Consider the following 24775-nt stretch of genomic DNA (forward strand, 5'->3'; position numbering starts at 1 on the left):
AGTTTATCGTGCCATCAGTTTAAAATATTACCGATCGGACATGTACAATTGATGTTATATCTTTGTTCCTATAAATTATACAATAACCAATTATTTTCTGACTTTCGAATTTATCGATAGTTCTACGATTTTAAACTGTCAATACAAACGCCATTTTGTTTTGTTAGCTGTCATTAAGCTAATGTCAAAACTAAATTATAAATTTATTTTTCTATTGAAAAACAATATCAAATTAAATTAAATATTGTATTAAGATATTTAAAGTTAATTTTATTATTATCAACGAAGCAATGTTCAACTAAGTTACATTAAATTTCATTTTATCTTTGAAATTATTCAGAAAAGCATATCTCGAATTCTTCGTACAGAAACAAAAGGTTTTATTTTATAAACAAAGTGAGACCATTAAATTAAATTGATAAGAATACTTTCTGAAATACAACATAGTACTATAACATGGTAAACAGAGTGTTCGTTATACTGACACGTTACTTTACAAAGTAACGGTAATGTACCACTTAGGGCTTAGGCTTCTCAATTAGGGACTAGAATAGCGTGGTGCTTGGTGCACCACGCTATTCTAGTGCGGGTAGAATATTTGGAAAGATTTTCATTTACAAAACTGTGGTCACTGTTTTCCTATCCGAAATGAGTTTTAAATATAAATTAATTATGGTATAACGCTTTTCCTTACTTGTCGCTTTCTGTCAGTTCCAATGATGAGTTAAAATCTTCTTTTTAAACTACCGTTTTACCGTTTACATTTTTGTTATTATTATTTATAAAACCCTGATTAGTCAATATGCGGTACAATAAAACATCATAAGGAAATCTTTATAAGTATTTTAAGAAAGATGAAATCAAAAAAGTGTAATGACGACTTTTTAACGATTATTACTCATACTTACGAATACAGCTTGCGCTAGGAGTGGCGACGAAAAAAGTCCAAGAGGTCAAAATTGAACCTGCGACTTTTACATCGATAGGTGACCTGTGAACCAGTGGACTATTGACGCTCCAAACCTTAAGAAGTTCGGGAAGTAAGGCCGAAATTGGGCACCTCTTGTTCCTTTTTTTAAATTTAAATCACATAATGTTCTTCACTATTTGCATCTGCCAGTCCAAAAAGAAAACGCATAGCTAGTGATGTACTCGTAAGTACAGATCCATCAAAGCAAACGATATTACAATTCGAATAACAAATTATCATTCCTTACACACATACCTAATGTAATCATTGACATATTTAATTAGCCTCATATTATGCAAATAGACAATCGTAAAACGATATAAAGATATGTTTATCTGCGCATAATAGTCCAATCCTAGAACGCTAATGCAAATTTAAGTTTATACAAAACAGTGCCACCTACCAGCGAGTAGCGAAAATAATTATACAAGTGTTAGTACAACACTAATATCGCGTTTAAATCATTTCATTATAAAACTATAAATCATTCCGTCTGTCTGTCCGTATCTATAATTAATTAGAAATAGACAAACAAACTACTTATATGGTATTCGTAAACAATATATTATAATTGATTTCGATAACCGTCATATATTGAATTGTGAATTTTATAGACGGTTTATAGTAATTACCTACTGTACTAATACTGATAAGGATTAATAGTATTATAATGAGCGATGTATCTATAAACGATGTAGATCAGGAATAAACTCAAATATTAACTTTGAAATGACGCAATATCATTGGTCGAGATCTGGAATAATTGATGATTTGTGAAAGTGAATAAGTTACGTGAATATACTTCATTGTACACCACAAACAAACATACAGAAATCTTAGGAAAAAAAAAACAAAAATAGAAATAATGCTCAAAACAAAAATATAGCTAATGGGTAGACTTATGGCTAATTAGCCATCACTTCCAGACAACCCAATCTGAGAGGTTTTTTTTAAAACCATCGGTGCAGTCATAAACTTAAATACAAATATTTACACACTAATACTTATACTTAATACATATACAAATATAATAAATATATATATTATACACTAATAAATATTTAAGATTGTAAAAAATAAAATGTAAGTGTTCAATTATAAACACAGAAATTATATTAAAGAACTGTTTGTTTGTTTGTTTATCTTTACTCCGTGTCAAGATTTGAAGTTGATACTTCACCAGTTTGAATATCATTGGAAAGTTTATAATAATTATTTTCATCATTATTAACAACTTACTTTATTAAAACATATTCGTAAAGCTACCTAAAGATATCCTGCGGCAAAATTTCGGCAACGAAAGCAGTTCTCAATGGATTCTTATAGGGCACTAGTATGTGCGAAAACACAAATCCGTCGCCCATAATCCAATGGCAGCAATTCAAACCGACTTGAGAGCGTTTGATCGCAGAACCAAAATCTTTATGTGCTTTCTGAGACAAATACGCTCTAAAGTTTACACGGTCACGATAGGAAAAAAATGATTGGCCACGCATTATAGTACACTATTTAAAAATCCATTTAATTAAAAGGTTAAAAGAAAACTCAAGTAAGTCTTCTGAAGTATTTTTGAGTTCACTTAAAACTGGCTTCAGCCAATTCTAGTGCAATATTTGAGTTTCACAATGCAAGCACTCTATCATCTAATTTACATATATTTGGGCTGCTCATCATGATATACTATAAAACAAAGTCGCTTACCATTGTCTGTCCCTATATGTGCTTAGATCTTTGAAATAACATAACGGCTTTTGATGCAGTTTTTATTAATAGATAGATTGAATTATGGAAGGTTTATATGTATAATACATGCATAATATAGTAGAGAAACGCTGATAATTTTAGATGTTTCTGAAGTGATGTCGTAAATAAACACATTTTTGCGCTTACATTGCAAACGCTGGCTGACCCTACGAGATAGATCAAAATAATGTACTACAAAATTGTACACCTCAAAAAGGTCTTCAACAAAGTTCACGATGATATATTTCTATCTCTTAGGGATTGTCAATAACAACCATTTTTTATCGTTTTCTTTTTACGAGAAATAATGACTTATTTTCCTTATCCAATTAAGCACCTAAAATGTATTGTGCATTTAATTTAGATGAATATGGCCTCATCACTTATTGTATCACCAATCAGTATTGTTGTGTGTCTGTGTAAATGGCAAGCGAGTCAGTTTAGCTACAGGCAAAACAGACGTAACATCTTAGTATCCGAGGCAAATCGGCGAGGTAAGATAACTACGTTTTAGAGTACACGAGGACGGCTCATCAAGAAGTCAGTAAAGCAATAAATTGTACAATTGTTTTGTAATTACAATACAGTAATCAATTAAATATATATGTCACGTATACTAGTCATAACCATGACTGTGATTTATAATTTTCAAATTTCCAATATTTTCATTACACCTGTGGTAAATAATTCGTTAAAAACATTACACGTTTAGTTTCGCGGTAATTTGGTAAAACGTAAACCCTTCGAACTAGGCCAGTGTGTCATATCCGTAACGTTATTGCGAACTTTGCGGTGTTTAAACGTCATTAATACGTCGTTGACGCGTCGTAATTTCTTTTTTGCCCATACTTTTTTGTCGGCATAATAATATGGTACCTTTTTATCGCAATTTTTTTTTTTACATATACTATAGAACATTTGACAGTGTAATGTGAGCAGGCATAGAGATATAGTTACCATACTTTTGTTAGTCTTGCAGTCAAAGAAAGACGGTTGACAAAAAGAGTCCCTGGTGTCCCTATTAAAATCTCTTACAGACTATCTTCACTCGTCAAAGAGACGCCCATCAAAGGCGCGTACTGGTATTCCCATACTCGCGGTATTTGAGACCTGCTTAGACAGGCCAGCCACAGTCACAGAAGCATTTGAGATAGCATTTAATGGGTAGTCTCATTTTACACTAATCTTGGAGCCCCAGATCACATCGTGAGAGGAAATATAGTTTCTTATTATGGCCATGAACTACTTCATTAATACACCATGTTAGTTTAATGTTACGTTACAGACGAATACCAACCAAAATGACGCATATTAAATGGTTAGTGAATCATCGGATTGGCTCCTTGATTATGTACGCACTTAACGTACTAACATTGTACTCCGTCTCTAGACGATGTACGATATAAGTAGCGCCGGGCGATTGCGTATTCGTGAATCATAATGACGTCATGAAGTTTACCCGACCGCGAAATAAAAGTGGATAATGAGTTAATTCAAATACAGCTAAATCTATTTCGATCGCTTCCGACTTACTCGAATTTGATATTTGTATTCGTAATATTGGTTCTCAATACTCGAAATCAAAAACACTAAATCTATGATACTACATTGGTACCGTTAAAAGAGGGGTCGTTAACCTTTCAAAATCCAAGGATGCAATGAGAAAAAGAAGATTGTTACCAAGAATAAGTCCGTTATAGTGAATACAAAAAAATTATGGCACGCGCAAGATAGATACCTAGATACCTAGATAGATAGATAGATAGAAGATAGGTTACATTGACTCATTATCTATATGTATTATAATCTCTACATAGTATAAAATAATACTACTTGACATCGTCTGTACGCTTAGATCTTTTATCAACGCAACGGGATTTCAAGTGGAAGGTTTATATGTACATATATATTCAACGTGAAACAAAGACGAAATTGTTTTTTTCTGTAAAGCAAAATTTCGTGTTTGTTTCACTTACAATATTATTTTAAAACAACATTAAAAGCCTTTATTTAAGTTATTGATATCTCTTTTATAGGAAATAAGTTCTTTAACTTCAATATGATACACATTTTTTACATTAGCAGCCTGTAAACTTCCCACTGCTGGACTTAGGCGTCCTCTCCCTTTGAGGACAAGGTTTTGAGCATATTCCACCACGCTGCTCCAAAGCGGGTTGGTGGAATACACATGTGGCAGAATTTCGTTGATATTAGACACATGCAGGTTTCCTCACGATGCTTTCCTTCACCGCCGAGCACGAGATGAATTATAAACACAAATTAACCACATGAAAATTCAGTGCTGCCTGCCTGGGTTTGAACCCGAAATCATCGGTTAAGATGCACGCGTACTAGCCGACCCACTGACAGTGACAGTGACATCTCCCACACGGAAGGCGGCAAACTCAGAACAAATAGCTAAGAAAAGTGACACTATAATGTAGTGATTTTCTTTACATGTATATTATAGTAGAAGCCGAAAATTCCAACACTCCTAGTCGTAAAAAAAAAAGTATTTTTTCTGCTTATGTTTGTTCTTTATTTATATCCGCACTTATTGTACCCATGTGCAGCTGGGACGGATAGTTGGCTTGTAAATTTCAATGGCAGGAGGTGTTAACATGTTACATTTTCATTTCATATATTTGCTTATAGTTCTGCGGTATTGTGCACAAAAAAAGTTCTTGACTAAAATATCTTTTTGATTTAATACTTATCGGTGGAAACTGCACTTATGTGTACCAGTGTTAGCTTTCGTTCAATATACCTTAAACATGAAGAATCAAATCATCGTAGAACTTTCTCGAACAAAATCTATACTAATTATAAATGTAACTCTGTCTGTCTGAAGTTGAAGAAATTAGGTACAAAGGAAGTTTACCCATAGAAGAACATAGTCTTTTTATTCCTAACACCTGACGAACCCTTAAGCGGACAGAACCGCGGTTTACAGTAATGTTAATAATTTTGATTTTTGTATACAATAATTCTGTTTTGAAATTTAATTATTTAGCTTGGATTTCATTGTTTACTTTGGTTTTCCTCGTGATAATAACATTAAGTGATGTTAAAAATAACAATTTTCGTCATAATTTTGTGTGTGGTTTTAAAATAGTTTAGCCTTCGACTTTAAATATACATTTAATACAATTCTTGGCGCCACTTTAAATTAAAGGTTGTCGGGGATAATTTGTTCACAATAATCAACACCTCTGTATTCTTATGTACCGGTTTGAACGATGAGTGAGCCAGTGTAACTATAGGCACAGGGGACATAACATCTTAGTTCCCAAGATCGGTAGTGCATTGGCGGTGTAAGGAATGTTTAATATATCTTTCAGCGCCATTGTCTATAGACGGTGGTAATCACCTACCATCACGTGGCCCATATGATCCACCTACCTATATAATAAAAAAAAAATCAAGTCACAGGTCAGATGTAAATGTGACTCAGTGTTATACTAATGAGGTTTTTAATGAAAATTGATCTTGAACAGAAAGCAGGTTAATATCCGGGTAAATACCCATGAGTTTTCACGTGCTTTGTGTCAATAATTCTCGTGCTCGGCGATGAAGGAAAAATCATTGATGAATCCTACATGTATCGGATTAAATATTGCATATATAATAATCTCATCAATTTCACAGTTTGAGGATCACATTAGTGAGTGAGAAGAACTGAGCACCACAATTCTTTAAACTAATCTTACAGTTTGAGGTTCACTTTGAGAAGAACTGAGCAGCACAGTGCGCAACTTAAAATGTTACAATTTGTCCAACAGTATAGAACATTGACTCGACTGCTGGCTAATGCAGTCAGTCAGTCAGTGAGGCAGTATTTTATTTATTTATACTTTAATTGCTGAAACTGCGGATTTACCCGCATGAAATTAATAAAACACTAGCGACCAGCCCCGTCTTCGCACGGGTGCAATGCTGATTCTAAATACACTACAGAAGGTCTTACTACAACGTCACGGTTTTTCAGTCATTAGAAAATACAAACCGCTATGTCCCTTCGTTTTAAATCTGTAATATCTTTGAAAATTTATTGATCTATATTAATGCACAGTGTATTTAAGGTACTTAATTGGATAAGGATTAATGCTGTACTGCTTAAAATCACTTCGTAAATAACCCATTATTTCTCGTAAAAAGTAAAGGATAAAAAATGGTTGTTATGGGTTATTCCTAAGAGATAGACATATACTATGGCGAAATTCTTTGTAGACTTTTTTAAGATTTACAATAATGTAATTTAATTTAAACATTACTTTGATCTATCTCGTCGGGTACAACCAGCGTTTGCAATGTAAGCGCAAAAAAAAATTGTTTATTTACATCACATTAGAAACCTCTAAAATTATCAGTGTTACTCTACGATATTAAAAAACGAACATTAAAAAAAAGACATTAGAATTAATCACAAAACAACACTAACATAGATTTAACATGGTAACACTATAGGAAATAAAAAAAAGCTTTATTATTATTTATTATTATTACTAAACACACATACACATGTTTTACATATAAGCATGTAAACTTTCCTCTTAAATCACTCTTTTATTAAAATATATCCGCATCAAAATCGTTGCGTACTTTTAAAGATCTAATTTCTTTTATACCTTTGCCCCCAGATCAATACGGCCCTTTACAGCATATAATTTCAAGGAATATTTTCCAAGACATAACAGATTTAAAAAGCGGAGACACAGCGGCTTGTATTGTCTAGTGACAAAAAAGCTGTGAACGTTGTATATAAAGACACTCTGTAGTATATTTAGTATCAGCATTGCACCTGTGCGAAGCCGGGATGGATCTCTAGTACATAATAAGTCTTTAAATATTCGTCAACCCTGATTTAATCAACCTTGATTCGTCAACCGCAACCCATGTAACGTACATAATCGAGTTATTATTAACTTCACATAATACAATAAAACTGCCACAGAGTCCGATAACAAGATGTTATGTTTCCTCACATTGAATGAAACGGGTAAATATTATTTCTCGATATCACTAACAAATTTACAATTACGCGCAATCGGATCGAAACGTAATCGTTGCTGTTTAAACTTTTTCACTTGAGGTTCCGTAGAATTTGAAATTGTATTGAGATATCGTAACTCACATATGTTAGTAGAATTATCCCCAGTATGACTTCTAAGCCAGTGCGTCATCACTGGTAGTGGAACACGCCTCCATATGAACCTTCCGTTCTGTGTTTAAATTTAGTATGTTATGAATTTATTTTAAATCCTTTTTGTTATTTTTTTTTTCTCTTTTTCAATTTATTATCTTTGTCTCATAATTCAAATGGATGAATGTATTGTTAATAGTTTAATAGTAATAGTAATAAATATTCAAAGTTATTTAGATTATTTAATTATTAATGTTACATAATTTCACTTTATTTTAATTTATATATTTACTATTATTTATTAATTTTTGATTATTATATAAAATAATACCAGACTGCATTGATGTATAATTGTTATGAGCATGCCGTCTACACATGCTTATGAATGTAATCTAGCTCAAAATTGTGTAAGTCCATAATTTAAATGTATCTTCTGATTGTATTCTGTTTGTGTACCTATGAAATAATTAATTACATAAACATTGACACTAGTTAACTTAAACTTCGCTCGTGTTTGGTTGGTCTTCTGGTCTGGTTCTTAAAAAAGTAGCCTTTGTCATGTGTTCATTCTAAATATCATTAAATTCGTGGCTTTGATAAATAACAGAACAGACAGACAGACAGAATTCCTTTCGCAGTTATAATATAATTCTGAAATATCAGTGCGAACGTTCATGGACATTGAGAAGCCTGTGCAGTGATTAGTCATTGGTCTTTCTGTAAAATAGAGAGACCAACTGTTATACTCCTTGTACTATAGTATGTCCTATGCTGTTTAGAAGTGAGCCGAGATGGCCCAGTGGCTAGAACGCGTGCATCTTAACCGATGATTTCGGGTTCAAACCCAAGCAGGCACCACTGAAATTTCATGTGCTTAATTTGTGTTTATAATTCATCTCGTGCTCGGCGGTGAAGGAAAACATCGTGAGGAAACCTGCATGTGTCTAATTTCAACGAAATTCTGCCACATGTGTATTCCGCCAACAGCAGCAGCGTGGTGGAATATGCTCCAAACCTTCTCCTCGAAGGGAGAGGAGGCCTTTATCCCAGCAGTGGGACATTTACGGGCTGCTAATGTGTTTAGAAGTACAGGCGAAATCGGACAGCATCATCATTAAGCATCACCGATTGAAATTGATTCGGTCTACTGACTAGTTTAAAATATAAAAGACCTGGTCGACATTTTTTTTTTATATGAATTACTAATAAAAACATTTTATGATATCGGTAGGCGGACGAGCAAATGGACCATCTGATGGTAAGTGGACACCACCGCCCATAGACAATGGCGTTGTAAGAAATATTAACCATTCCTTACATCACTAATGCTTCACGAACCTTGGGAACTTAGATGTTACGTCTCTTGTGCCTGTAGTTACACTTTGGCTCACTCACCCTTCAAACCGGAACACAAAAAAACTGAGTACTTCTGTTTGGTGGTAGAATATCTGATGAGTGGGTGGTACCTATCCAGACGGGCTTGCTCAAAGCCACCACCAAGTGAAATATTACGTGCAAACATTTTGACACATTCGATCTATATGGATATAGTCTTTGTGTAAATTGCGTGTTTGTTAAATTTGTTAACGTACCTATATACCCTATTCCAATGGTAGTAGGAAAAATGATAAACAAACCTTAGTTTTACGTATAAAATGCGATTTGCTTATAACCAAGCTATATTGTGCACTACTAAGAGTTTATTATTGATATATCTTTATTTATAATACAACACTAATGCACATAACAACTTATTTAAATTTTTTACTTTCGAAGTTTACAGTCCGATAAGAGTTTTGTCGACGCTATTATTTCGGAAATCCATAGTGAATATCGTATATTAATCAAGCTCTCGACCAATGATATCACATGAATTTGCTGTCAAATGTTGTTCATTTGGCTTTTTCTTTTTATAACTGGAATAGAGTGTACAAATTTTTTTGGTCCTACAGTAATATTAAGCCTTTAGTGCCTCGTTTTTCCAAAGGTTTATAATATCAACAAATACTTGCTCGTGTAATACTTGAATAACACCATATGAAAAACAGTTAATAGTTATTATTATGGTGCGTTGAAATTTTGCAGTATCATTACATTAACCGCTTTGCAGATATTCGGTTTGTAAACAAGAAAACCCGCAGGATTGTCTCTTTAACTATGTTTGCTTGAATTGTTCAAGTTATTATTTAACATTTCACGGGTTTTCCCGTGTCTGGGGGTCGTTATTATCAATGCGATGATGCGCCATCTGGTCCTGTACTTGGCTGTGTGCAGGGTGTCATAGACGGATATGTTGGGTACAACAGCATTATGTTTAACGTTTTTTTTATTTTTGTTATCTCTAGTAAATGTATTTACCTCACTTTCTCTGGAAAGAATGACTTTCCATAGAAAGTGAGGGAAGATGTGAGATTGCTAACCAAGTACCACATCCGTCCATTCAAAACTCGCAGAACTCCTCCATAATGGAGCGTCACGAAGTTCGCCAGCATATACTACCGTGACATACCGCCACGACAATATTGATACCTATTAAATAGGTATTTATTGTATGTATTGAGATTTTCAAAGAGCTGAGATGGCCCAGTGGTTAGAACCGATGATTGCAGGTTCAAACCCCGGCAAGCACCACTGAATTTTCATGTGCTTCATTTGTGTTTATAATTCATCTCGTGCTCGGCGGTAAAGGAAGACATCGCGAGGATTATAACTAATTTGAAAGAAATTCTGCCATATTTGTATCCACCAACCCGCATTGGAGCATCGTGGTGGAATATGCTCCAAACCTTCTCCTCAAAAATGAGTGGAAGCCTTAGCCCAGCAATTGGAAATTTACAGGCTGTTAATGTAAAAAAAACTGCACTGGCAGTAACCTGTCTGGGCTTGGTCTTGGCACTAGGAAACTCGACGTAGAATAGAACATAAGTTTACATAATTGTTCTAGTCCGTGCAATCAATTTATTAGTTTTGTGTAAACACCAAGTTATGAGACGAGTGAGTCAGTAAGTGATCTTACGTAATCACTCGAACAACAAATATTATATAAACGTAAATCCTGTAGTAATCAACGCGTTCCTTTAAAATACTTTTTCGCTAACGCAAACGTATCTCACATATTAATAGCGAAAGCTGATTTTTGTCCATGTTGGTTATGGTCTCATTTTGAAGAGCTCCAACCGTAGATGTGCAGAAAAATAGGATATAATAAGAGGATTCTTGATTACAATTTACTAAATTGTTACGATTTAACTAAGAATTCATTGTAGAGAGCGGAAAGGAAATAGTGGCTGGTGGCTGTATAAGAAAAATGTAAATGTGGCTCGTGGCTGTATATGTAAATTTTATCTTAATAATATTTAATTTTTTAACGGCTAGCCATAGATCTGCAGAAAATTAAATAGGATTCTTGGTGGCATTTTCTAAATTGTTACGAATTAACAATGAATTTCTTTAGAAAAAAGTTACTGCCCGGATAGAGATGTATGGATGTATAAAAAACCAAATGATAAACTTAAGCAAAATTAAAGTAAATTGTTGTCGACAAACTCCAATTCTAAATCAACTAATGTATACTATTTGACATTAAAAGAATAATTTAAAAGAGGTTTTATAATTTTGGCGCCAAATGTAGATGAGTTACTTGAAGTTTACAATGAAATGAAAACACAACCAAAAACAAAACCATAGGTTCTGAAACTTAAAAAATCTTTTGAAGTTTCGCGGAAGAACCTCTAGTAATAATAGCACTGCAACATATATTTAAAACACATATTATATATAGACAGTAAAGTTGTATTTTTACTAAGTAAAATCTTGTAATATTGAAAAAATATTCCGATAGCAAGGAACGTGACTTAAAGTCGTGATTATGATGACTAAGCAATCTATTTCCATTGTATTGTGTATGTAATGATGATGATGAAGATTTTCTTGAGAAAAGACACGATAGATAAAAAAAACTAACAACCTCCGCGTGTTTAAAGAAACCCTGTAAGACTGAATTATAATTTATTTATTCAAATAATACTAAAGCAAACGTAAGATCAAATAGGTTTTATATTTTATCTGACTGCGCAAATTTATTTCATTCTTTTTCGGACACGGTTTTCGTTTCAGCAATAAGATTTCACGTTTTATATAACTTGGTCTCTTAAATAAATTAACGCTCATGTCAAAATAAAAAACATTGAAACATAAGGCATATTTTTTTACATTAGGAAATGTACAGGCTAATTTTTCATTGCTGGGCTAAGAACGCCCTCTCTTTGAGGAGGTTTGCACCATATTCCACCAAGCTGCTCCAATGCGGGTTGGTGGAATACACATGTGGCAGAATTTCGTTGAATTTAGACACATTCAGGTTTCCTCACGATGTTTTTCCTCACCACTGAGCACGAGATGAATTATAAACACAAATTAAGCACATGAAAATGCAGTGATGCTTACCTGGGTTTCTGAGTTCTAACTACTGGGCCATCTCGGTTCGGCATATTATTACTCAACACGAAATTATATTAATGATAAGTTCGCATAGTACCTATTTGTTGATTTCTAGGCAGGATATATAAAAATTTTCATCGTACTTTACTGTTACTCTGTAATTAAAATGGTGAAAAGGAGAAACTACTGCGTTTCTTCTCGGTAGAATCTACTTTCTGAACCGGTGGTACCTTTACGTTTAGATCTACACTGTACTATGACGATTCAAGAGTGCTATTATGCGTCTACTTTAATAAAGTACATTTTGATTTTTATCAGTTTTCAAGTATTAAAAATTTGGACAATTCTTCAAAACGCTTGGAGTTCATTCAACCATTTCCTTATGATTCCTCAACCGCTTAGCAAGAGTTAAAGTATAAACGCAAATTGTACACTTTTTTGTATTCCAATACATAAGCAATTTCATCCATCTCGAAACCGGAAAATTGAATTTTATTGTTTAAGAATTGGTTGCGTGTTCATGCGCGTTTTCTTGTCTCTGCGGTTAAATCCCCCATAAACAAATTATCTTCTATATCAATTTGATTCAACGCGTAATTTAATTCTTATGTCTCAAAAATATCAAAATCAAAATAAACTTTATTCTAGTGGACTTTTACAAGCACTATTGAATCGTCATTTATAACAACAAACTATGTATATTAAGTGAAGCTACCACAGGTTTGGAATGCAGATTCTACCGAGAGGAACCGGCAAGAAACTCAGTAGTTACTCTTTTTCAACATTTAAAATCACAAGGTCGTGTTAGTTAAATACAATTACATACCTATGTATGTAATATATCCTGCCTAGAAGCCAACAAGGATTAGCTCGACGCTTTATATTATCTACATAATCTTGAATTGAATAAGATGCTTTCTTTACCAATGTATTTTTTACAAATAATTTGAATTTATAAAACGGCAAAGTTTAAAGTGCATTTCTTTAAAACAAATAGTCTGATACAAATATTGTCAGTGTTAAATTGTCCCGTTATAAAGGAAGACAGTAGCCATAACCGAAATATGGCAAAACAGGGACGTTACATAAATTTAAATTAAACGCAAGTGAATACACGGGTCACATTGTTAGTAAATAGAGTAGATAACTTAAACAATTTATGTAAATGAGTCCCAAAGTCGGAAAGAAAGTCCGGGAAGACAGTACGAGTTCAATTGGTATTCATTGATTTGAATGAGTTAAAGAAATTTTACATAAAACGCTTATAAAATCAATAGTCAGATGCCTTCATTCTCGCTGGTCATGAAATACATTGCATGACGCATCTGTAATTGTATGTAAGATTGTCTTCTGTACAAGTTAGAGGTAGTAATAACCTTAAGGTTCTGTAATAAAATGTATTTTATATGTATGTATACTCTAACTATATATATAACTAGCTGTGACAAACAACCATCCCCTATTTTAACCCCAAAAGGGGGTTAATTTCTAAACATACATGATTAGTACACCTCCACACCATCTATAGAGCAGATATCTTAAATTTCAAGTCTCTTACTTAATAAGCATAGGACTTTCATACAAACTTCCAAATCCGTTTTGCCCCCTCAGGGGTAGAGTTTCGTAACTCTTAGCGAATGTCTACACCCTATAGGGGGAACCTACCTACCAAATTTAAAGTTTGTTTGTGTTATAGTTTCTGAAACTTCGTTATTAATCAGTGAGCAGTATTTCGCTTTTATATACATTTGTATAGATTTAAACAAAGGCTCTATAATCAAGCAAGATGATGTATAATGTTTAAGTTAGAAAAAAAATCTTCAAATGCAAGTATTGCCAAAGATAAAACTAATTAATTTAAATTATATTTTAAACCAATTATTTTCGATTTTATTCAATGAGCAGGTTATGTTTGGTTCATTCGTTTGGTTGTCATGATTCGGGAAGACATCGTTATCCATTGTCATAAGCGAACGAGTTTAAAGTCACAGATAAAGCAAATCAACTAAAATCACTTCGAAATTTATAATCTTCGTGTTTGGAACGCTCATAATGTGACATCAAATCTGTACGATTATATTCAGCGTGTTACAAAGATAGTTTTTGGTTAAACATACGTAATTCAACATTTAACGTTGCCACAGCAACGCGTGGCATGTTCTTCTGGCTTGTAATAAGCTGTTCCCACGCGGACACGATTTAATCGACTTTCGTGATTAATTATTATAAATAAACCGCAATAAGGTTATAATGGTTGTTTGATTCAAAGTCAAAGTCAAAGTCATCACTTCATTCGCACGTCTATTCTCTATTGAAATATTCTGTATACCGATAGCTAGCCATTGGCGACACCGACAGCTCTATTATATATTTATACCTTTATATAATACGTGTGTAAATATAATGTCTATATATTTTATTTTGATACCGCTAACTTCCAGTAGTTAGCTTATCGCTGGAGGTGTGTCCGGACGCGGAACGCGGAAAGACCGATTTTTCTCTCTGCCTGCGAGCAATCGTGTCGGCGATGCACCGTAGGGATCTGCGTGGAGCGCCTTAGCTTCCTTTTGAGAGACCTACCAAAAGGTCCAAAAGGAGACTACCGTGCCGGAACAGAAAAGGGCCCGTACTCTTTCCGATCTGAGCCTAAGACGCTTATCACAGTGATTTTAGTAAGCACAAAACCCACATAACCCTGTTAAAGATTTAAAGATGGGCACCTTCCTGTCTTCGAGCGCGCAAAAAAAAGAAGTTAACTTCAAAGGTGTTATATCCGGGTTTAAATCTATGTTCAAACCAATTTTTTATCGCTATATGAAGTGTATTTTATCTATTTATATATTATCTTAAAAATAAGCGTCACTTTATGACAATAAAGCAGGCGTAGATTAAATAAATTAAAACGCATAATTTGTATTACAATATAACATTTAGTACTAAGCTTTTGGATATATTCATTATACATATCTTAGGATATCATTTACTAGAATACATAAATTAAAAAAATAAAAAAAAAATAAAAATTAAATAAATAAATAAAACTAAATATAAATAAAATATAAATAATATAAATTAAACTGAAATTATTGAGTACGAAAAAGTTCTAATTAAAATTAAATAAATAAATAAAACTAAATATAAATAAAATATAAATAATATAAATTAAACTGAAATTATTGAGTACGAAAAAGTTCTAATTAAAAAAAAAATAACAAAACATAAATACTCCGAAATGAAAATAAGAATTGAATTAAGATAACTAATGAATGAAGATGATTACAATGTAAACATTAACTCTCTAAAACAAGGACTTATATATACATCTCGTGTACAATCAGTCTAGGTCATTGAACAGATATTTATTTATATATTTATCATTAAACGTACCGTTTCGTGTAAAGAGAGCTCCGAACTCGCTACAGTAAACACTTCAGTACTATCGGTCGGCGTCATTTTTACACTTACACAACCCAACGCACCCATTTCACTTCACACATGCAAATGATTGAGTAAAAATTACACACACACTAACAAACACTCACACGCAAAATTTGTTAATTAAAATAAATTAAAAACATATAATTCGGTTCGTCATTGTGCGTCTACTTGTGATATTGTTGTAAGACTGACATGACTGTATGTTGCGTGTGCGCAGCCCGCGGTGGAACAGATATAAGTCGCTAGAAGAGACAACGGTGTTTTAATAATGATAGCCGTTAATATTTTTAACTAATGTAACATATTTATTTAATTGTATTGAAATGTTTTATATGTAGAACAAGAAGATAACAATATCTTATCTATATGCAGAAAATGTTGAAGTTGAATATAAAAGGCGCAAAAAAAAAAACAAATCATTTTAAAAAACCACAAAAATGCTTGCATTTCAGTACATTAAGCGGGAGTAAAATCATTTGGCTTCAAAAATGTTACATTATAACGTTATTACGTTACAGATATAATGGTTACAGAACTTTACTTTAATCACATCAAAAGAAATTGTAATTTCTCCAACAATAAAAACTATCAGTGTAAATGAATTGTTGTAATGACCACTTCCGTAAGCCAATCATCCGTGTCAACTATCTCCAAGTATGATTCAGACACGCGAACGAGCCGAATGTATCATTCGAGCGTGTTTGTCAGTCTGTAGGTCACGATTAATGTTTTAACATTCAATATACGTCGAGGAAAACGTTTTACTTAAACTTACCTTTTTTTTTCAAAACAGCTGTTGGATAAATTAATTTAATTTAATTTAAAAGGTTTAATATTTTTAAATGTTTTATTTTAAACGTTACGTATGTTAACGTTACAATACAATTCGGCTTGAAGATTTAACTTCAAAAAGGCGTTACATTAAATTAATATTAATTTAGTATATTTGACAGAAGTGAATTAGAAACCTTACCGAAAATCGGTCTGAGATTTTAACTTCAAGAAATCAAATGTTAAAAATATATGAAATATTTTTATAACTTCTCTGGAATCATGAGAGATACTAAAATATGTCATGTTATATCGAGAGTCTAGTAGATGTTGTGACCAAATGTACTGACTATATTATATTGTGTTCAAAGCGATTGTAAACTGACCTCCAAGATCCATTTTAGACGAATCAGTTTCACATTGGATTTAGATTTGCATAAGGCTAAGAATAATTGGACAACATTACGTGCACTCTTGTTGAGAGACCCACAATAGATTCCAAACTATGAATTTTATGCATATAATCACTTATAATAAACGCACCGGTACACGGAATATATTTTTTTATTGTTTTATTTTATCAACCTTACAATTCAAACAATCTAACTTTATCATGAATTGATTCATTCTTAAGTTAAATAATTAATAATCAAATTAATAATTCATTAACAAATTATGTATTTATTCAAAATCACATTTTATTTCCAAGCTACTATAATGAAGGCTTATTTGACTACCTCGTTGATTTAGTGGCTGGATGAAATTTTCATAATATTACGTTTTTGCCGTAGGATTTCATTCGTTTCCCATTTGTTAAAATTCTTGGCTTTTCTCTACTATAGCATACATGTAAACCTACGTCAAGAATTTTTTTATTGAGTTTAAAAGTAACTAAGCGCATAGATGACGAGAAGCGACTTTGGTTTATACTATGGAGATATTGGATAAGTGTCTACTTGCTCTTGCGAACTGTATAGCTACAATTGTCGTGCGTAAATCGAATACCCATTGTTTGTTAATTCATTATCATAAATTTTGTTCAATGTAGATCAAGAGAATTTCATCTGATATTCGTCATGACTCACAAATATCCACAGACAACAGTACCGTACAAATACGGTAGATGTTTGGTTGTGACGCATAGAGAATATAGAGCGTTAGAAAATTCTGCGAAAGTTTCTTTACTATGATAATTAAATAAATAGAAGTCGATTAAAAGGGTGGAGCAATGCGATTCTTTAAGAATTCACTCGTGAAATGGTGAGCCGGCTTAAGTTGATACGCCATTTTTATTCAAATATCTTATCAATATTAACGATATCATCGTCAGTATCGCATTCCGAAAGTTCGCACTCGTGTGCCTACTGGTCACACTGCTGGACAAATTTCCATAAAATTGGTGCCGTAAATTTTAATTATTCCTTGCATCGCCGATACGCGTTAAAGTTTGTTCTGAAGATTGTAAGTTCAAAATCGAGTTGAAGAAAAGTGGCAGAGTGGTCGAAGAAAAAGTTCCGAACCTTCTCCTTAAATAAAAGTATGACACACTGAACACTGTGTGCACAGGCACAAGAGACTTGACATCTTAGTTCCAAGGTTGGTGGCGTTTTCGCAATGTTTCTTATATTGCGAAAACGCAATGTAATTTTTAATTCTTACAACGATGATCATTTACAATCAATGGTAACTATAAAGGTATTACGAGATGTCCAATGTTATTTTGAACTCTTTTCAATATTTTCTTATTATTTTTTTTTAGTTTCAAGAGTGACGTTTTACAAATCAATAAGTATCATTTTAAATATTGTCAAAACTTTAATAAATTAAAATCGATTTGAGGATACAATTTGTTATTATATTTTAAAACTCTTCTATTATTTCAGACTACCAATACATCTGTCTACAACCGTCCTATTGGCTAAATCTGAACATTTCTACACGTTCGTGTCTTCCCATTCGTAAAAAATCAGTAGAATTATAATATTGGGTACTGCTACTGCACAATATAAACCTAAGCTGGAACATTAAGAATATACAGAAATTTTGGATTAACGATGAATATACCAGAGATCAAACCGTACGAAGAACTAGCGATTGACACATTGGTTTCCGTGATGAACAGAGCGAAAGAGACGCTTGGGGAGCGCCAGACCCTAAAACAGCTTGCGAGTAAGTACCTTTACGTATGTTCACATTGCTCTTGTAAAATTGTTATAGAGAACATTGAATATGTAATATATTTCTATGATAACTAGTTTTTCACCTAGCTTCGTCTGCATATCCTGTTTCAAGTATAAGGCATAAAAAGTAGCCTATGTCTTTCGTTGGGGTTCAAGCTTGCTTCGAACCAAATTCCACCAAATTCGGCTCAACGTTTCGTCCGTGAAAGCGGAACAGAGTTCCCTTCGCATTTATAATATTAGTATAGATTTTACTATATACTATATAATCATTTGAATACATGGCTGTTTGTTACACAAGCACGTCAGACGTCTGAACGGATCTAATTGAAATTTGAAACAGAGATTATAGTGTGGCAAGTTTGTAGCTGCTTCAAATAAGTATTAAAATAGCAGATTGTTTTACGCTCTGAATAATAATAATGCAGTTGCGATAAAGAAAATACATATGTATTACGTCTTATTTTATTTACATATAAAAATACTATCTGCCAGACAAGTGTTTGCTTAAAATTTGATACAAAACAATAGCGTGAAACTCATACAACAATGCGGGCGCTATCTTTAACAATATTTAAAAAGAAAATAATATATTTTTTTTTATCAGCCTTGTTCTTTTCTTTAAAAACCTTTTTGTGTTAAGTTTCTTAATACAAAACAATCCAATTGTATTATACAGCTGGCAACATTATCGCCATTAATTTTCAAAAAGTATCTCAAAATCATAGGAAATTAATTAATTGTCATATAAAAGATTTACTTCTAAATTAATTGAGCTCTAAATTAGAAAATTTAGAATTCCATTCCAAAAAATTGAGCTATTTTTATCATAATGCGTTTGAATCGCTTTGATCCGTTAGTTGAGGAAACATTTAAAATATTCTAAGTATATAGTGTTAAAAACTTTGATGTTGGAAAAACTACGGAAGGAAAACATTAATCAAGTATGATTTTCAATGATAACGATGGTGCTTAAATTAAATTAATAATCGAAAATAATCTTTATTAAGAAAAAATTGGTAATGAACAAAAGGGTGTGGTAAGCGTGATCGATAAAAGATTTATCTATTAGTGTAGAATTAAAATATGCAGCTTCGTTGGTTTGGTAACTAGCTGATAACGCTGTGGGTATCGAGGTTCTATATTAATAATCTAGATCTGGTCAGTAATGCTTTTGATCACAAATCTCTCTTTTGCAAAATAAAAACAGATTCAATATCTGCAGCATTGCCCCTAAGTGATATGCCGTATGACATAATACTGTGAAATTATACTAGACGAGCGGTATCAATATCAGTTATTCGTCGTAACTTTTCTAACCGCGTATGCTGCGGAGCTGAGAGTCTTCCTGTCAGGAACGATAAATGAGGACTCCACTGAAGTTTGGCATCCAACGCTATTCCCAAAAAAAAAACGTTGTATCGGCTACATTAAGACGGCCACCATTTATTTTAATTACATTTTTATTATTTATAAGATATATTATAATTTTGCTCTCTAACTTTTTAATTGGGTAGGGTAAAAACTACACATTTAGTTTTTTGAGTATTCCTCAGTAGTAGCGCGAAGTTTAAAATATTCAATTATAAAGAATATATAACTTAACACACACATACTACGAGAAAACTATAGTGTAAACATAAGTATGTGTGTAGTATAAATAATACAAATACACACACACGTACAGGTACTCCACACACAGACAAAGCACTGCCCACCACCAGATTTTAGGTGTTATGTCCCGTGTTTATTGTCCGTCTAAAAACACTGGTACACTTACTGTTCAAACAAAAACACGACAGTACAAAGAATTGTCGCTTGGCGGTAGAATCACTGATGAGTGGATAGTACCCATACAATCAGGTTCTCTAAACACATTCTACTGGTTCTCTTATTTTAAATCTTCTGAATAAAATAATTGAAATCTAAAATTATCACTCCATAAAAAAAATCCTAAACTTCCTTTCATATTTTAGATAGCCGTGAAGTCATGACACCTCCAGTTAAGGTCCACCTCACTACACTGAAGTGCCCCTTGGTAATCACAAGTGAACAGCTCCTCAAACACACTATAGAGAAAAAGTGGCGATTGACCGAAACATTTATGTATCAACTTAAATACAAAGGCAGTTCAAAAGACGACTGTTCACAGTATTACTATTTTGAGGTAAGTTTACATTGATTCAGAATAAAGTCTATGTTTCCTCAAGCAATAAGAAGCAATCATGACTCAGTTTTTCCGTGAAGCACTAGTTTATTATTTCAATATACTTGATCGTATTTATATATTCGTGCTTACTATTATTACGTATGAGATTAGTATTTACTGTAAAGTACCCAAATTGATATACAGTATCAACTGGTTGTAAGGTGCCTCTGTGCAAGCCTTTAAGGGTAAGTCCCATCCACTCATTGTATTGTTGTGTTCTGGGTGGAAGGGTAACTGAGCCATTTTAAAGATACAGGTAACATAACATCTCAGGTCTCAAGATTAGAAGCGTATTCGCGATGTAAGGCATGTTTAAAATTTCAGGTCTAGGAGCGGTAGTAACCAATCAGGTGATCCATAAAAAATATATTTATTAAGTATAATTTATTACTTAAATAAAGGAAAAACAACTTCGAATAGAATTTTATGTCTACATTACACGTTTAACATTTCCATTTTTCATCAGGCAGTTTTCAGCCAGCCTACCGCTGCGTATCCAATTCCTCAGGCAACTGCATCAGTGTTCTTCAGAGTTGAAGATAAGCACATCGAGCCTCTGGAAGGCAGAGGCGTTCCTGGGGTGTGTATGATTTGTGTTTAGAATTTTTTTAAATATTATTAATTGGATGTATGAATGAGAGCTAGTCAACTGCTATAGGTATACTCTTGGTTCCTACCCCGTCATAATCCGATGGTACGGCAATTTTGACAAAATCAAGGCCAGTAACTACGATACTCACAAGGAAGTCTATGAAGATATATACAGTCTTTAACCATCCTCATATTTAATGATAACGGAAGCCTACATATTTTCAGTATAAGGTGACTTGGAATATTTTGTCATTTTATCTGGGTTCCATCAGCTACTAAGTATATTGTAATAATACAATTTGAAAACAAATGCTTTTTTGGTTTCCTATATAAATTATTGTAAGTACGTTCGAATTAATTTATGGAAATATTTTTATACATTGCTGACATCTCTATAATTTTAGGAATCTTAAGTATTGATACGAATCGTAAAGCAATTACTACTTAGATAAAAAAAACTGCTAGGAAACATTTAGCTGTATTTATTATAATGGTTTTAGATGACGTTCAGAATCGAGGGGCACCGGTTGGATCACGACGTGCGCTTCGAAACTTTGATTGCTGACTGGATACTCGCTGTCATTAAAATGAAGATCAAATTTTTCCAGAGAATCGAACAGTTAAGACTTTTCTAAACATGTATTACGAGATATATATTAAATTTTATTATTTTCTTAAATATTTATTTATAATTAGGCTTATTGACATGATAATTTATTACTTGTTTAATAAAATACGAACGTTTATCTCATATAAGTAACGATATTTAATTGGTGATACCGTATTATGCAAATTAATGTCGTAGAAAAAGCTCGGTGAATTATAAAGACCGCGATTCGAATTTCAAACGAAGCTATTTATTAGAATTTTGATTCAGGGGTCCAAAATTACCGACATCGCTCAAAGGATTAGCAGGCGAACCATAGTAGGCAGGACAGATTGGTTCTTGATCACCTGTACCTAAGTGAGACGATGATATACGTAGGTCGCTTAAGTGGCGTTCCATGAGAGAGACATATGTCCAGCAGTGGATTGAAACGAGCTATTAATGATGTTGATTTAAATAAAATTGTATAAGTATTCAATTCATAATTCACTTTTTATTCAAGAAAGAGCAATATTCAATGAGAACTTCATATCTCATTAAGGAAATATGCTGAATATTGACTTACAGAGAGACGCTTATATACTTTAAATGTTAATATTATTATAGTCGAATATCGCTTATTTTTCTGTATAATATATAAAACGTTCTATCATTTTCGAGAATAGTTGCCCACTGTAGGTTTAGTTTAGTGTAAAAAACTCCAAAGCAAAACATCAACATAATTATAAGTAGGCTCATTCTTTACATTCCGAACCGGTGGCAGTTTTTCGTTTAAAACAGTTCCTTACAATGTCGATTTAAAAGTGTAAAAGCCTTCTTGAATAAAATATATTTTGATTTTGACTCGTGCAAAACTGGACGAGGTGATTGGATTAAATATTAAAACGATATAGCTATTATTAGTAAGGCAATGAAAAAAACGCTCAAAAATGATTCAATCTGCATTCTCAGAAACATAGAGCGGATGTCGATAATTTATTTAAATAAGTTGAATGACCTTGAAAACATAAGGTTTTAAAAGACTCGCGTCGTAAGAAAAAACGTATCTCGATTTTAATCTCTTGTAAGTATTTAATTTATTTAGTATTCATTTAAACATAAATAATTAGATCAGATGAGATAGATTAGACGCATAATTAACAATTTTTTATGTTTGTATTTTTTTCAAAAGTTAGCAGTCTATCTTTGGGTCCATTTCTGAGTGGTCATCACTGTAAGAAATATTAACAGCAATAACCTTGATAGCTATGTTATGTCTCCTATGCCTGTAGTTACACTGGCTCACTCACCGTTCAAACCGGTATAGTAAGTAGTGCTACGTTTTACTGTATCGGATGAAGTGACGACCGAGTGATACATTCTGTATGTAAATAACAGACAAAATTACCAAAAAACGTAAAAATCTTTAAATTAATCAATAATATTCATACAGCCATTATTATAGTCGTCTAAATATTTTGTAAACATAAAAAAAAAACAGAAAAAATTCCCAAATATACTTTACGCACGAACATTGTCAAATAAATGTGCAGTTATATCGTCATTAAAAATTGTATTGATTTCTGAGTATTCAATGTTATCAAGAATATGGAACACGACTTGAACAACATGATTCAATAATATGTATAATACGATAATATATTTTAATTACTTTTTTATTTACATGAATTAAAACTTATGTATTGATTTGAGGTTAGAATATAACCAAAAATAAGAATAATAAAGACGTGAATTGGTATTAAAATATGAATCAAAATAATAATAAAAATAATAAGCACATGTATATATAATAGAAAGAGACGGAGAGAAAGTGAAAGGGAGGGAAATATCGCCTGGGGTATAACTCTTTTTCCTTTTTTCTGACAGTTCATTCTACTGTAAGTCGCGTAATACAACTTCGTTTCAAAAATAACGTTGCAGCAAAATAACTATACATCTAGTATGTTTTGTAGAAGATGTTTCGTTGTTTTGACAGCCTTTTTCATCACTAATAAAATTAGTTATTCGATCACGTGCGAGAAAGTAGACTGTTATGTAATCGTGCACGTGATGACTCAACTTATCGGATAAATTCTATTCACTATATTCGCGATTTCATTTCTGTTTTGTTATATTTAATACAGATTATATTTACGTTATTAAATTTTAAAAATTAGGTTTTTTTTCGAATAATGTTTAATCCGTCAGGATAGTTTTGTGGAACCATGCGACCTTTCCCGGTCTTTTTTTTCTCTCTGCCCCTTTCTATCATATACGGTTTATATTTATTTTTGTTCTTGTTTTAATTTAAACTGATTTTTTTTATTATTTTCATACTATATTTAATTAATAATATATAGACAAGCAAGTTCTCCCATCTGGGTGTACCAACAAACTCTTCTTTTTTTTAATTTTATAATAAAAAGTGTGACGATCAAACGTGTTTTCTAGAAAATAACGTCTCCTTTATATTCAGGCAATGGAGATAAGTCGCCAAACTGATCTAATATATTATGCCTGTAATTAACCAGGTTCAGTATCCTTCTATTTAAGGGATATGTTTAACGCATCATAGACCAATTGACTAAAAAAACTGTGGAGCGGACAATAAACAACAATAGCTGAATTTACTTAATTAAATAATACAAAAGACTCGTATAATAATATTTTACAGTTTAAAATTTTCAGGCACAAATCTTCTCGA

The 24775-nt window shown here is 32.5% G+C and overlaps 2 protein-coding genes across 2 annotated transcripts in view; one reads left to right on the plus strand and one right to left on the minus strand.

Annotated features, from left to right (window-relative positions):
* LOC125070397 (phospholipid phosphatase 2-like) overlaps positions 1–15901 on the minus strand; it is a 36207-nt gene extending 20306 nt beyond the window's left edge. Inside the window, exon 1 of the mRNA XM_047680253.1 lies at positions 15684–15901. Coding sequence (XP_047536209.1) covers positions 15684–15779 — 96 coding nt within the window. The 5' untranslated portion in view covers positions 15780–15901. The remainder of the gene's footprint in view (positions 1–15683) is intronic.
* Positions 15902–18400: 2499 nt separating this feature from the next.
* On the plus strand, positions 18401–22178 carry LOC125070527. Its single transcript, XM_047680428.1, has 4 exons — positions 18401–18674; positions 20662–20852; positions 21361–21474; positions 21986–22178. The coding sequence occupies exons 1-4, from the start codon at positions 18560–18562 to the stop codon at positions 22118–22120; spliced, it is 555 nt and encodes a 184-aa protein (XP_047536384.1). The 5' UTR covers positions 18401–18559; the 3' UTR covers positions 22121–22178.
* The last annotated feature ends 2597 nt before the right edge of the window (positions 22179–24775 follow it).

The sequence above is a fragment of the Vanessa atalanta genome, chromosome 17 (genome assembly GCF_905147765.1).
Source record: "Vanessa atalanta chromosome 17, ilVanAtal1.2, whole genome shotgun sequence".
NCBI classification, from domain to species: domain Eukaryota; kingdom Metazoa; phylum Arthropoda; class Insecta; order Lepidoptera; family Nymphalidae; genus Vanessa; species Vanessa atalanta.